Genomic DNA, 16,289 nt, shown 5'->3' with positions numbered 1-16,289 from the left:
GTAACACAGATGGACCATCTACTCTTTCCCCAGTCCTAACTGCTTGTAGCTGCCTAATTCCTGTTATTGTTCCTCCTTTAAGCATCTCCTTCAGTTCATCCAGATTTACTCCTTGGGGGATTCCTGATATCACTCCCCTAACTCTGTTTTTCTCACCAATCACTCACTCTTCTTTCTGGTATTTCTCAGACCTTCCAGGATTTTGCGATGTTGTGATTTGCAACTTCAACGCAAATTCAACCAATCCCCGTGAATTCAGGGCGGTGTTGCAATTATATCCAATCACTGCAACTTTCCCGCAAATTTGACCAATCGTTGGCATCGTCTTGAGGTGACGTCGACAAACTACCTTCCGCCTTACTTCCGTGTATACGTTCAAGAGAAGCAGCATATGCGAGTCAGTGTTTATGTAGGCTTAAATTCTGTTACTGAAAGTGTGTTATGTTTACAGTGAAGGACTGTGTGCACTTTACATTATTTTTTTTACTTAATACAAGAAATTAATGGATGCCAACATTATTGCCAAAATGGTATTTTATTTTCCATTGTTTAGGCAGCTTCAGCATCATACTGTGAGATTCTGTTCAAGTTGTTTTTTTTTCTTCTATGAAGCCTGAGCCATTTATTTTATTAGTTTATAATTATTGTTTAATTTAGTCTTCAGGAGAGACTGCCTGCACACAGTACTAGTATTAATAGTGTTTTTCTTACATGAAAGCTGAGGCATTTATATTATATTTTAAGGTAACTTCATGTTGTGCTGTGAGGTTCTCTGTACTTTAACTTTTGAACCAACAGGTGCATTTGGATAAGTAAAGCCTATTTTTCTGCATTTTTGTAGTCCTGGTAATCTTTTATATTGGTAAAGTTGTTTATAGGACCATTTCTCAGTGTCTGTTTTTTTAATCAATAGTTTTTCAGTAATAACTTAATATTTAACATATCACTCAATTTTAATCACAAAAAGAGAAAATCACAACAATTTCTCGCAACTTTCACTTCCTCCCGCAATGTAATCGCAACAAAAACCTAAAAAACACCGCAACTTTCATCGCAATTTTTTGGAAAAAAAACCCCGCAACATCAGACATTTTAGCCCACAACAATCACAAAAAAGGCCTGCGGAATCCTGGGGAGACTGGTTTCTTTCTTACATACTGTTTGTAGTTTAAGCGCTTTATTTCTCTGTTCAGCACTTCACCAGTAAACTGCATCTCTATGTCCCCAATGGCTTTTCTCAGTCCAGGAGTCAAAGCGATCGGACTTACAGACGATACCTCATCTCCTGCTTTAAACTTAAGAATAATCTTAAACTCTTTCTTCATGATTTGTTCCCATGCTTCACTTCTTTCCTCATCCTCTTCAAGTGCTCGTTTGCCTGCTGTTGTCACTGTGTCATTTTTCCTTTCCTCCTTCTTCTTCTTCGGAGTTTTAGGGCAGCCGGCATCCAAATAGTTGCATTGCTGCCATCTACAGGATTGATGCCTAATTAAGGCCCAATTACACTATATCCTACTATACAGACCAGTATCCGATAAAAACTTTAAGAAAAATCATCTTCCCTTTCCACTTGATCCTATTTCTAAAATGCTTTTCAAATTCACCTCTTCCAAACCAAGTCCACGCATCTGTGCGAGCAGTTCCTGTCTTTGACTGTCATAATTTCTGCAAAAGAGTATGACATGATGAACTGTCTCAGGTTCCTGACAAGAACACAGACCATTCTGATGCTTTCCCAATAAAAACAAAGTGCTATTTAAAAATGTATGCCCAATTCTCAACCTTGCAAAAATAACTTCCTCCTTACGATTACTCCCTCTTTTACAACCAACTGAGTCAGGTACTCTACTAGAAATTGAGAATAGATGCCTACCCTTTGTTTCTTGTTGCCAACTCTGTTGCCATTTTAAAATTGTTTCTTGCCACACAATACTTTTACCCTCTGATTTTGATAACTTTATATTTACATCTATGGACTCTATTTGACAAGCTTTCTTGGCTAATTTATCCACTTTTTCATTAGATGTGACACCTACATGAGCTGGGACCCATATAAACGACACCTCTATCCCTCTTCTTTTCACACCACTAATTATCAGTAAAATCTCATAAATGAGATCCTGTCTGCTTTTTGACGAACCTTTTCCAATGCAACTAATAGCTGACACAGAGTCACCGCATATCAGTACTTTCTGTCTCTGTACCTGTTCAACCCACTGTATTGCCATTAGGATTGCATAGAGCTCCACAGTAAATACACTTAAAAAATCTGAAGTTCTTTTAAAAGCTTGAAAATTAAAACTCTGAACAAAAAAGGCTGACCCTGTAGCTCCTGTTTCTTGATCTTTTGACCCATCAGTAAAAATTAGTATATGGTTCTTATATCTTTCTCTTACATGACACTGAAATTCAAATGCCAAGTCTACCTCAGGATTTTCCATCTTAATTTCAAGCAACTTCAAGTCAGTCTCTGGAACCTCCAATTGCCATACAGGAATTAAAGGCCACATTACTACTGAACAAAAGCTCTTATTAAGAATGTTCAATTGCTGTGCTACGATTTCTCCAGACGGCCCAAAACTTGAGAGTCTTGCCACCTCCCTCTCCCATGATGGTTCAATTACACATTTTACAGGGTGATCACATCTCTGACCCATCAAATTGACCCAATAGTTAGTTTGAAGCTGCCTTCTTCTTAACCCAAGTGGCATTTCACCTGTTTCCACTTGTAGCGAACACACTGGAGAAGATCGTACAGCTCCCGTGCATTCTCAACGCCTTAGCTTGAACTACATCTAATCCAGCTAAAACGGATTTGGCTGCAGAACCATACACTAAACACCCATAGTCAATTCTTGACCTGATTAAATAAACATAAATCTGCTTCAAGGATGCTACATCTGCTCCCCATTCTGTTCCAGCAAGACATCTCATTAAGTTCATGACTCTTTTACTTTTGTCCATTATTTTTGAAATATGATCTCTCCAGGTAAATCTTTCATCAAAGATAACACCAAGAAATTTGAAACTCTTAACCCTTTCCAATGGTCTACCATACAGCTGTAGTTGCATATTTTCAGGTACCTTCTTTCTAGTAAAAAACATTACTTTAGTCTTTTCAATAGAGAATCTAAAACCCCATCTCTTACCCCAGTCTTCTACTAAGGTTAAAGCTTCCTGAACCTTCTTCAGGGTGTACTTCACATTTTCCCCCCTTTTCCACAAACTACTATCATCAGCAAATAGAGATCTCCCTATCCCGGGCTGAACATCAGAAAAATATCATTAATCATTATATTAAATAACAATGGGCTAATAACACTTCCTTGTGGAGTTCCATTCTCAACCAAACATCTTCTTGACATATCTTTCCCTATTTTCACCTGGATGCTTCTATTAGTTAAAAAGTCCATTACCCAGTTAAACATGTTTCCCCCAATCCCTAATATATGCATTTTAATTAAAAGTCCCTCCACCCAAAGCATATCATAGGCCTTTTCTACATCTAAAAACACTGCCACAACAGTTTCTTTCTTTACTTGTGCTTTCCTTATTTCATCCTCAAGACATACGATTGAGTCAACAGTACTTCTCCCCTTCCTAAAACCACTCTGACAGCTCACCATCAAACCCCTTTCTTCAATAAAGTGCATTAACCTACAATTAACCATTCTTTCCATCAATTTACCTAAGTGCGAAGTTAAAGCTATAGGCCTATAATTTGCTGGATTACTAGCATCTTTTCCTGGTTTTCTAATTGGAACAATAACAGCCTCCTTCCATCCTGCAGGAATCTTTCCTTGCTCCCAAACTTTATTAAACATTTTTAAAACAACCTCAATTCCCTTATCACTTAAATGTCTTAACATATTATAGCACACTTCATCTTTACCAGGAGCTGAGTTCTTACACCCATCCAGGGCATTTCTTAACTCTCTTATTGTAAAAGGAACATTATATTTATCCTCTAATGTTCCTTTCTTTTGTATAACCCCAGCATAAATACTCCTTGTTTGTTCCCTTCCCCTTCTTTCTTCTGATAAATTGACAGAACTATGTATCTTACTCAGAGTATTAACCATCATTTCTGCTTTTTCCAGGTTTGATATAGCCAACTGAACTCCATCTGTAAGAACGGGATAATTCCACTCCCTCCTATTACCCTCCATTTTTTTAATCATTCCCCATACATCGTTAATACTAACATTACTTCCAATTGAACTACAATACTCTCCCCAATATATTCTTTTCCTCTGTCTTATCGTCCTTTTAACTACTGCCTGGGACTTCTTATACTGAATTAGATGCTGAAAGTTGTGTGTTCTTTTTAACCTCCTGAAGGCTCTGTTCCTATCCCTCACAACCTCTTCACATTCAGCATTCCACCATGGAACTGCTCTTTTTATACATTTTCCTGAGCTTTTTGGTATTGCAGTCACTGAAGCCATATAAATACTCTGACGCACCTCTATTTCATTCCTTTCTATATCATCTGTTAACTGGACTGAACTAATGTGCAAATCACTAGTTTCCATAAACTTCTCCCAGTTTGCCTTTTTAAAAATCCACCTCCCATGACTGTCGTCTGTACTCATCCTTACATCAATGTCTAGCTTACATATAATTGGGTAGTGATCACTTCCCATAGTACTTCCTCCATGTACTTCCCACTCACATTTTGATGCCAGTCTGCTAGATAAAATTGTCAGATCTAGTACTGACTCTTTCCCAGTTCTAATATCAAACCTAGTACCTTTACCATCATTCAAACAAACTAAATTTTTTTCATCCATTAACTCCTCAATCACCTGCCCATTATTATCTATCCTATCTCCCCTCCACAATGTATTATGAGCATTAAAATCACCACACCAAATAATATTATCTCTATCCTGCCCTTCTATTTCTTCTAGCTCTTTTAACTGTATTTGCCTACATGGGTTATAGTAATTAATTACTACTATTTTCTTATTATCTGCCCATATTTCAACTACCACATATTCTTGTTCCTTCCCTATACCCAACACCCTATATGGCATATCCTGTTTTACAAAGGTAATACAGCCCCCACCACTCCCTTCCTCTCTATCCCTCCTAATAGCTATATAGTTAGAAATACCTAGGTTTTAACCATGTTTCCTGGATACATATTATGTCTGGAACCACACTCCTGTTGTCTATAAACTGTTTAAACTCTTGGCCATTTGCTAACAAACTCCTTGCATTCCATTGTAAAAGTAACATAACTGGTATGGTCATCCCACACTACTTCCCTCCTGGCCTGCTGATGCCACACTAAGGTCATCTCTGATCTCCTCCCATTTTAAACCCAACATACCCAGATGCTGAGTTGCTGCTTTGGCAATAATTTGAATTCTCTCCGTTTTGGACTTAACTTCAGCTGTTGCATTAATCACCCCTGCAATAAAGATAACTAGATCTCTCTTTTCCACCCATTACTTTTCCTCCTTCTCTTTAAATCATCCATGCTCCCGCAATCCTCCTCCTGCTGACTACACGCCACGGTAGAGAACATTGTGCAAGTGTATCGTCTACCGGACCTATAGACCCTTTTCACGTGACGTCACGACAAACGCGGTCGCCATTTTGGACATGTACTACCAGTAGTTTACCACAGCCAGCATTGAGGAACGGCAGCAAAGAAAGTGTTTATTTTCAGCAAGACTTCCATCATGCCACTATATTGTTGTGCACCTGGATGTAGTAACCATCAACAAACAAGGCAAGGGTTATCATTTTATCGGATCCCGGTAGATGCTGACCGATGGAGAAGATGGATAGCGGCACACCAACGCTTGTGTAGTGACCACTTTGTTGGAGGTAAGACGAATAAAATTAGCCAGAAAAGGCATTACATTGCTGTTAACATTCTGTGACAGCGAGTGTGTAACCAAATAGGCTAAAATAACCCATTGTAACCTCTTTGTTCTTCTGTAGTAGCTATTAGCTAACGACATTAGCTAGCGTTGTGTTCCTTTGCTGTTGGTAGACTGTAGGACAGATCAGAGGCAGTGTCCTACAAACAGCGCTTAATTTGAGGGGGAGCAAGCCGGAGCGCGCTCCGGAACCTCGGGCGTTGGCTCCGGCAGCTATTTACACTGGATCCGGTGATCCGACACCTCTTTTGACTATGTAACAAAAAAAAAAAAACAAATAATTAAATTAAAAAGTGCAAGTTTATTTAGTGTTAATGTCTGATTTTGATATCTGTCTTGTTGGTGATTTCTCTTATGAAACGACATCCACAAAATATCTGCAGATGAACTTAATTTGCAGTGTTATTACAAAACATGCCCAGAAGCGCAGCGCAGCGCCGCGCCCCCCTCCCCCCTCTTTTTTTCCGCACCGGAGCCGCTCATCCTCTGCGCTCCGGGACCTCCCACTTTACAAATTAAGCACTGCCTACAAATAAGTGTTCAAAACAAGAGGAACATGTATTTGTCTCTTAAATCCAGGCCGTTCCCTGTAATCTGTAACAACGGTTGGAGAAAGTAATGGCAAATAGTGAGCGCACAAACCATAGAAGGTAAACTGTACACAGCGCCAGGGCAGTGTGATGGTATGTCTACTTTTAGATTGTGTTAGCTGATCAATGAACACACTCGTCACTCGACGAGTTTCACGTCTTTACGACGGATACTTAAATGTGTGTTAGGTATTATTGTTGCAGTCTAAGCAGTCATTGTAGCAGCTAGATGAGCGAGAACCGAAAGGGTCTGTGCCATAAACTGTTATTTCTGTACGGCGTTGCTAATGTGTCGTTACTGTTGTTATTTCTCCCTCTGCTCGCCCTGTAAATGCCCCACGTCGCTGGATAGCGAAGGTGTTTTCTGCATCTCGCTCCTTTTTCTTGTATGTTCTCCGTTTGTCGCCTTCCTCGCATTCAAACCAATTCGAGCCGAAGTCCGCTACATGTCCAAAATGGTAGTCGCGTTTGCGAAGGTCACGTGACTGAAAAGGGTCTATACAGGCCGTCGGCCGATACTCCCGCAAAATACCCCCTCCACTCAAACTACTATAATCCGAATCAGCAAAGAAAAGGAAACTAGAATGATGCTGTATTATGTAACACCACAAACTTTCTAAGAACTGCGATTGACACCAAACACCGCCCCCGAGCAGTCTCTCTTTCCTTTCCTTCCTCCTCCTTTCCTGTTTTTAACTACTCTTGTCCATCCCAGGTCCGTGTCTTCCCCCTCACACAGTCCTCCACTGACACTCGCCATTCGGATTCAGTCCCAATCCGGATTCTGCTAAAGTCACCTCCTCCACCCTCCAACACTTCTTCCGGGTTACCGCCGCACCCCGCCCTTAGCCGCTCGCCACGCCTCTTTCATTTGCATATTCATCAGAGACGCGTCGCCATCACTTCCGCATTCTGTTCCCGGTCACGCGCCGCGAGTCATGTGACGGTGTATTGTTGTGCAGCATGGCGGCGCGCGCGCTGCTGGCGGTGTGTGTGTTCCTGTGTGCGGCGGAGTGGGAGTGGGGGAGGGGCGCAGCGGCACCGCGCGGAGGCAAGGTGGGGTAACTCCGGGGGGTCTATTACACACACTCACTCTCACACACACACTCTTACTCTCTCACACTCTTACACACTCTCTCACTCACACACACACACACACACACTCTCTCTCACTCACACACTCCTCTCTGTCTCTTTCTTTCTGTCTCTCTCGCTCTCTCTCTTTTTTTCTGTCTGTCTGTGTGTCTCTCTCTCTCTCTGAGTGACTGTTTTTATTTCCATTTTTATTTGTTAAGGGATTTATATCTTTCTTCAGTCTGCATTGTCACTGTGGGTGTGAGAATGTGAAACTATTTGTGAGTGTAACTAAACCATGATTTGTGAGCTGTAATGATTATAAATAGTGATTATTCTGACCATCAGAGATTGTAGTTAATGCATCATTTTAAAATCAATAACCTGAGTGTGTTCTGGCTGCTGTTCCTCCAGAGTCGGGACACGTACAGGTCCAGTCAGGGCTGGGCGATAAGCTGTTGTGCGACCTTAAAGCTTCTTTTTATTTTATAATCTCTTAAAATTACACATTATGAATAAAAAGGTCTTGTGGTTGTGGCAGTTATGTCCGAGTTTCTCACCATGAAGAGGGTGATGATCTTGTTTATCGCTGATATCCGGTGAGAACAGGAACTGACTTCTTTCAAAACAATAAACATCACTGTAAACGCATAAAAACAGAAGTATGATGTGTTCTTTAATAAATTAAAAAATGGAATGATTCTCAACTTACTGTGGTAGAAGAGGACTAAAACACTGGGGGGAGTGTTGTTATCGAAAGAAAAACTTCAGGTTACACACACACACACACACACACACACACGTATGTCTCACTAGCCTTGTGAGGACCTTCCATTATTAACGCTGTGCTGAACCTCAACCCAAACCTCAATAATGAAAATAACTTTTTGGCTCTTTATTTATATTTTTTAAACACTATCGCAGCAATTTCCTTGTGGAGACCATCCAGATGTTCCCACAAGGTCGAAATTGTCAGATTTTACAATCCTTGTGGGGACATTTGATCCTCAGTAGTATATAAACACACACACACACACACACACACACACATGCAATCTACACATGTAAACTCTGTGTGTGTGTGTGTATAGTCATGTCCAGCAACGAAGCCATCCATGCTGAATGTCCACTTGGTTCCTCACACACATGATGATGTGGGCTGGCTAAAGACTGTGGATCAGTACTATTATGGAGGTCAGACACACACAGCATAAAAACTCTTGTGATATTGAGTTTGGTTTAAGATTAAGAACTGTTTTAGTTGAACATATATTAATGCATACAATATAAATGTATACAAATTACATAAACTGCTAAATTATTATTATTGTTAGTAATATCATGCTGTAGGTCTCATGATTAGCTAATCAGAATGCAGTGTTTTGGTCTCATGACATGCTGTAGTGGACTTTTGGACTCAACTGTTTGTACACACACACAAGTAATATACACACTGTGCTGTGTCAGTAATGTTCTGTTATTCTCCATTTTATCTCCTCATAAACATCGTGTGGGTGCTCACTGTTAGGAAACTTTCTCAACAAAAATAAAGATAAACATGGCTGCAGTCACGTGATTGCAGCGTAGTGAGAACAGTGTGTGTGTGTGTGTGTGTGTAGGCCGTAATGATATCCAGCATGCTGGGGTTCAGTACATCCTGGACTCAGTGGTGTTGGAGCTGCAGAAGGATCCAGCACGCAGGTTCATCTATGTGGAGACGGCGTTCTTCTACCGCTGGTGGAAAGAACAGGACCAGGAGACACGGAACATCGTCACCCAGCTGGTGGAGCAAGGTCAAAGTTCACCTGTTCACTCACCTATTCACTTCCACACTCACATACAGCAGCAAGCAAACAGCCACACACAGGACTACACTGAGGCAGTGAGGGGAAAACTGTCAGGATACATGAGAGAGAAATAAGGATGAAAACATGCAAGGAAGAAATAAAGGGGTGAAAAAAAGAACAAGAGGATAAAGGGAAGGAAATAAGGAAGCAGATAAGGTTGGAAAATGATAAAGGAATAAATTAGGGAAAAGGTGAGAAGAAGGAAAGAAAAGGATAGCCTGGCAAGCCAGACAAAATGTGAATATTTAGTCTGGCCTCGATCCGTAGACATTTCCGACAGGTGTAGGAGGAACAACCCGCTGTCTTTCAAACTGTCTCTGTGCGTATAGGCCAACGCTCTGACCAATCAGCGCAACTGTGACTGTGACGTAGTCAGAGCGACAGAAAGCAGTGGGGGAGACCTTGAAATAAATAATTTTTCAAAATGCGTATTAATTAATAAACAGGTTCTAGATATTAAGAAGTTTGGAGATAATGACCACAAGTTTGGAGTCTGTACCACATACTTAACATACACTTATTTTTTCCAAGTGTTTTTCAAGGGTTTGCTTAAACTGTTTTTGAGAGTTTTTATTTAGTGGTGTTTGGTGAAATAATTTCCCTTAAATTTAAAATAACGGGAAAATAAGAAACAATCAAAAAGTAATGTTTCAAAGCTGTTTATTAATTCTTCGTACTGCACAAACTAGCCCCATCCTTTTGGCTACGAGCGGAGCCAGCTGGTAGATCAGACTTTTGCCATAGCCGGTCGGCAAAACAGCGAAAACGTCCTTCTTGAAAAGGAATGAGCGGAGAGCCTCTTCCTGCTCATGTTTCAACCAAAACTCCAAGTCTAATTCTTCTAAAACTGATTCCAAAGCGGAGTCAAACGCGCGCTGTTCACTAGCCGTAGCCATCTTTCCTGTTGCGCTTTCTCCAGCGTCGTGCAGCTTTGTCGTCACTCCTGCAAAAGCCCACCCAAAGAATCCAAACAAAAACCTTGCGTTGTGATTGGCGGGCACGATTTGATGCCCGGGGTGTTTTTGTTTATATGGTGCGAGGCTAGACCCATTCGCTAGGCAAAAATATTTTTGGCCGCTAGACGGGTGGGTCTAGTTTACTAGGCTAAGAAAAGGAATGAAAAGAGACAGAAAAAGAAAGATTACAGTGAGTTTTCCACTAAATGTTTCTCTCTCTCTGCAGGTCAGTTGGAGTTTGTTAACGGAGGTTGGTGTATGAGTGATGAAGCCAGCACACACTACAGTGCAGTAATAGATCAGATGACCCTCGGTTTGCGTTTTCTAAACGACACGTTTGGAGAGTACGGTCGACCTCGAGTGGCCTGGCACATCGACCCGTTTGGCCACGCTCGAGAACATGCCTCCATGTTTGCCCAGGTAACACACGTGCCCATTCTTAGTGAATATGTCTGACACACTTGGGTGACACACCACTTTACAATAGAAGCTCACCTGGTTCTTTGCCTGTCCTGAAAACATACAGCTGACTCGGGTGACACCTGATATCCTGGAAACTCGGCCTACCCCATCATTCTGGAGCTTGTATCTTAGTGTTTCTCATTCGTTTAGCCACACCCACCTGTTTTTATGTGGAAGTTTGGGTGCATATCTTCAGATGGTGTGTGTGTTTCAGATGGGCTATGATGGATTCTTCTTTGGCCGCCTGGATCATCAGGATAAAGCTCGCAGGATGAAGATGAAAGAGATGGAGATGGTGTGGAGAGCAAGTGAGAGTCTAGAGTCCCCGACTGCTGACCTTTTCACTGGTACACACACACACACACACACACACAGTAAGCTCTTTGAGATGGGCCTTGGACACCGACACAGGAGGCAGAGGTCAGATGGAAAACATGACACATTTTACTTTACTTTTAAGCTGTCAGTTTATTTGTGTAGTGCTTTTAACAATAGACACTTTACAGAAAGCAGCTTTACAGAAAATATAGATTTTAAACATGAGAATTTATAAATTTATCCCTGATGATGAAGCCTGAGGTGACGGTGGTGAGGAAAAACTCCCTCAGATGACACGAGGGAGAAACCCTGAGAGGAACCAGATTCTAAAGGGAACCCATCCCCATCTGGGTGATAACAGACAGCGTGATTATAAATAACTCACTTCTATAACTCTGTCCTGTAGAGTCACAGAGTACAACTGCATAACCAGGAAATTCATTTAGACATAGTTTGAATGAGATGAGACAATGATCTGAGATAACTTCAGACTGTGGAAGTGTGACTATATTTTCTACGTTTAATCTGAATGTTAGTATTAGATCGACGGTGTGGCCACCATTATGGGTCGGTCCTATGACATTCTGATTAATCCCTACTGAATCTAAAATGGACACAAACGCTGTTTTCAAAGGGTCTTCTGGGTTATCGAAGTGAATATTAAAATCTGCGACAACTAAAGCTTTGTCTAAGGAAATAACCAGATCTGAGATAAAATCTGCAAATTCAGAAAGAAACTCAGAATATGGCCCCGGGGGCCTGTAAATAATAAGCAATGGAATTAACTGGGTAGACTTATTTTTTGAGGCTACATATGTTCTGTTAGTCTGAAGAACTTCAAACGTACTGAATTTATAACCAGGTTTGTGTGTTACACCTAGATAATCATTATCAGGTCTCGAAATTCATATATGTTTTCACCAGCCAGCCGGACTAGTTCCCTTCCAAAGTAACTCGCCAAACAGAAAATCAACTTGCCAAAATTTGTTCATGTATGAATTTTACTTCTGTCAAAAATAACACAAAAGAGAGTCGTTACCATTGTTCATGACTAATGTGCATTTATTTCAAGACCCGAGTATTTTGATACTGGTTTTTTTGCACACTTTACAAACTGGCATTTGCTGTTCCACGTCCTCCTCGCGATATCCAAAAAATGCCAGATGACTGACCCCTTACTAGTTCTTTTACGAACCAATTTGTCCGCTTCCATTTTTAATTTGTCGCTGAAATTGACAGAGCTTACACGGTAGCCTATGCAGCACCAGCGATTGCACGAACTGTCAGCACTGTAAACCGAAACTAGGAAATCTTCCCGCAAGTTCCTTTCAGCACCGAGATGTCGCCCGGGATTGGTTGGCTAGTGCGTGATGTTATTGTTTTTTTACCCTTAGGCAGCCTCTCATGTTACTGCCTGAGGGACAGGGAGAAAACCACCGGAAAAGGTTTTAAACAAATGCAAACAACATGAAACAAACGCAAGTCGGCAGATGACCATAAAATACTCGATAGTTACGATATAATAATTTTATGTATCTCACACAGAATTTTCAGAGATAGTCAAGTTTATTTGTATCGCGCTTTTAACAATAAACATTGTCGCAAAGCAGCTTTACAGAATTTGAACGACTTAAAACATGAGCTAATTTTATCCCTAATCTATCCCCAATGATGAAGCCTGTGGCGACGGTGGCAAGGAAAAACTCCCTCAGACGACATGAGGAAGAAACCTCGAGAGGAACCAGACTCAAAAGGGAACCCATCCTCATTTGGGCAACAACAGACAGCCTGACTATAACATTAACAGTTTTAACATGAAGTCAGTTTCGTTGATGTTATAAACTCTTCATTGATGGAAACTTGAGTGCAAAACTGTTCATGACAACTGCAGTCCTAAAGTTAGCAAGTCAACTGTAGTCCTCAGCCATAAAAGCATTACTGTAAGAGTCCAGAGCGTCCTCCAGGTGTAACCCTCAACTGTCCTCATGGGGCCGTCCTTCACAGGAGCAATGCGATAAAAATATATCAAGTATATCGATATATCGCACAGCCCTAGTCTGAATCTTCACTTCATAAATATTTTTTATTTTCAACTAGCCAGCCGGGCTGCCCAGTGACAGGAATTACCCGCCAAATGACAAATTAAGTCTCCTCGGGTGACCGGACCACCGCGAATTTCGAGCCCTGATTATAAATAACCGCGACGCCTCCTCCTCCTCTGCCAGTTAGACGAGGCTGGTGTATATAACTGTATCCAGGAGGACTCGCTTCATTTAATGCTATATATTCATTTGGCTTAATCCATGTTTCAGTTAAACACAGTACATTAAACTCCTGATCAGTAATGAGTTCATTAACCATTAGCGCTTTAGATGTAAGAGAGCTAATATTTAATAGCCCCACCTTTAGATCAAAGGTGCTGGCAGCAGCTGTACAGTCAGTATGATCTAATTTTATATTAATTAACATCAATTCTGTGTGTGTGTGTGTGTGTGTGTGTGTGTGTGTAGGTGTTCTCCCAAATGGTTATAACCCTCCTGAAGGATTCTGTTGGGATCAGTTATGCTCTGATGCACCAATTCAGGACGACCCAAACCTCGAGGACTACAACGTGGACCAACTGGTGGACAAGTTCATCAACATTTCATACACACAGGTGAGGACAGGTGAGGTTCGTACAATTTACAATGTGGATCACAAAGCTGCTGTCTGAAACACTCCTCTGCGGTGTGTGTGTGTGACTCCCCCAGGCTGAGATGTACAAGACGAATCACATCATCATGACGATGGGTTCTGATTTCCAGTATGAGAACGCTGTCCCTTGGTATAAGAACATGGACAAGCTGATTCACTACGTTAACGCCAAGCAGGCGGGAGGAAGCAAAGTCCACCTCCTTTATTCCACCCCTTCATGTTATCTACAGGAACTCAACCTCGCTAACATCACTTGGTCAGTCCACACACACACACACACACACACACACACACACACACACACACACACACACACACACTCTCTTATGGAACAGTGCATCACTTATTACAGTTCATATGATGGAATAACGTCTATATTATTCTGTCCATCACTCAGGCCGTTAAAGATGGATGATTTTTTCCCATATGCTGACGGTCCTCATGATTTCTGGACAGGATACTTCACCAGCCGTCCGGCACTCAAACGCTATGAGAGACTCAGTAATAGCTTCCTGCAGGTACACACACACACACACACACACACACACACACACACACACACACACACTCTTGTGAAGGGCTGACAATCAGGAACAATAAACATGGTAAATACTGTATAGCCATCCTATTCTGCATACTACGATGTGAAATGGTACATTTTGGGAACCTTTTTGTGCAGTCACGGGTAACTTGATACAGGACTCTTGTCTGTATTTGTATACTTTGGGATGGAACTGCTGATTAGTTGTCATGGTAACCAAGAAGGCTCTAGGACCAGTGTGTTTTCATTACCCTTTAACACATCATTTTTTTTTTACGTTTGTATCTCAGACGTGTAATCAGTTGGAGGTGTTTGGTGGCCCAAAGTCCACACACGGCCCGTTTGGAGAGGGAAACAGCGACACACTGAGTAAGTTCATTAATTGAAGTCACAGAAATGATCTGGATTCCTATTGGCTGGCTGCTGTGTAATTGCTGTCTGTCCAATCAGAGCGTGCGATGGCTGTAGCGCAGCACCATGATGCAGTTTCTGGCACTGAAAAGCAGCATGTTGCCAACGACTATGCCAAGAGGCTCACCATTGGCTCAGCACACTGCCAGGTAATACCACTACTACTATTATTATTATTATTATTATTATTATTATTAATAATTGAATGATTCCTGTCTTTTTGAGCTGAAAGTGCTTAAGGAAAAACCAAAACATCATAAACTTAGTCACGTTCATCACTGAAGTTAATGGGTGGAAAAAAAGGCAGATGAATCTCTCTCTCTCTCTCTCTCTCTCTCTCTCTCTCTCTCTCTCTGTGGCATGTGTTGAGTTGTTTTGGACCTCTGGTGATGCACTTGGTCACATCATTAATTGTACCTGGGGTCACAGGTGTGTCTCAGGCCCAGGGAACACAGCTAGGATTAATCAGAACGTGTGAACAGGTATCCCTGGTATATTCCTCCTCTTGATTCAGCCGTCTTGAGGTTTGTTCTGTAGCTTCTGTTATGTTCCTAACATCTTTTCTATAGTGGAGTCCTGTGACACCCAGAACTTTGAGGGGTTTTATAGACATAGTCTCTTGTCAAGCCAGTTCTCTTTGGTAGTCCTCCTCAATCCTCATCTCTGGCACATCTCCACTTGGCCCATCCTTGGTCCTCTTATCATGTGTACCCTCCTTTTTCTTTTTTTTTTCTTCAGGGAATTGTCAGTTCCATCAGAGCCACCAGTCTTGCTTTTCCAAACACAAGGACCATGTCTCACCTGGTCATTGCCTTGGAGAGGAGCACTTGGCATGCTTTTGGTTTTCTTCCTTGCTTTGACAGTGGTGGTGCTGCTGACTTCTGTTATTGATCTCAGTACAGATAACATCTGCCATCACCAATGGTGATATCACCTCCAAGGCAGTTGAAAAGCAGGTGAGCTTGTTTTTCAGGGATCCTTTTTTTAGGCTCTAAAGGCATTCCTCAACAGAAGAGATTGGATACACTGTGGAAGAAAGTCTTTCAGCCCATTTCTTGCTCATATCGGGTCCATACACCCTCCTGTCTGATCCCCCCCCCCGACGTCTTTTTGATGTGTATTTCCTTTATTCTTGCATGAACATCTTTCCGAACATGTTGGCATCTTTCCTGGGTTTTGTCATAACAATGCGTCAGCATGTTACCTTTCCTGCTAACACAAAGGCCACTGATCCCATTAGACTTGTCCTGGTCGACTGCATCCAATGTTCTCCACTCAAGCCCAGTCCTCACATCTTTGCCAGTATCACAGCAGACGTTTTCCACAGGTCATCATGAACTCCTTATTCACTGAAGAGTTGCTGTCTGGCTTTGTGGCAACCTTTGCCACCTACAAACACAGTGGTTGAGTCTGAAAATGAAGATCGTGTGACATTGGGGCATACAAAAGCAAGTCCCACAGGACACGAAGGTAGACGCCATGCTGGAAGCCCTTGTGTG

The 16,289-nt window shown here is 41.6% G+C and overlaps 1 protein-coding gene across 3 annotated transcripts in view; it reads left to right on the top strand.

The window, feature by feature from the left end:
* Positions 1 to 7,413: 7,413 nt before the first annotated feature.
* The window catches only part of man2b1 (mannosidase, alpha, class 2B, member 1), a 36,317-nt gene continuing 27,441 nt past the window's right edge, over positions 7,414 to 16,289 (top strand). Inside the window, exons 1-10 of one of the 3 annotated variants that reach the window (XM_060912071.1) lie at positions 7,414 to 7,543; positions 8,653 to 8,755; positions 9,181 to 9,354; positions 10,591 to 10,784; positions 11,041 to 11,173; positions 13,655 to 13,800; positions 13,895 to 14,094; positions 14,236 to 14,356; positions 14,670 to 14,748; positions 14,830 to 14,939. In XM_060912071.1, coding sequence (XP_060768054.1) covers positions 7,451 to 7,543; positions 8,653 to 8,755; positions 9,181 to 9,354; positions 10,591 to 10,784; positions 11,041 to 11,173; positions 13,655 to 13,800; positions 13,895 to 14,094; positions 14,236 to 14,356; positions 14,670 to 14,748; positions 14,830 to 14,939 — 1,353 coding nt within the window. In that variant the 5' untranslated portion in view covers positions 7,414 to 7,450. Of the gene's footprint in view, positions 7,544 to 7,736; positions 7,843 to 7,880; positions 8,161 to 8,652; positions 8,756 to 9,180; positions 9,355 to 10,590; positions 10,785 to 11,040; positions 11,174 to 13,654; positions 13,801 to 13,894; positions 14,095 to 14,235; positions 14,357 to 14,669; positions 14,749 to 14,829; positions 14,940 to 16,289 lie in introns of those variants that run through there. The other 2 variants (XM_060912073.1, XM_060912072.1) reach the window with 2 other exon arrangements.

This window comes from Neoarius graeffei, chromosome 27 (assembly GCF_027579695.1).
Source record: "Neoarius graeffei isolate fNeoGra1 chromosome 27, fNeoGra1.pri, whole genome shotgun sequence".
Classification (NCBI taxonomy): Eukaryota; Metazoa; Chordata; class Actinopteri; order Siluriformes; family Ariidae; genus Neoarius; species Neoarius graeffei.
This window is presented reverse-complemented; position numbering and strand designations above follow the sequence as displayed.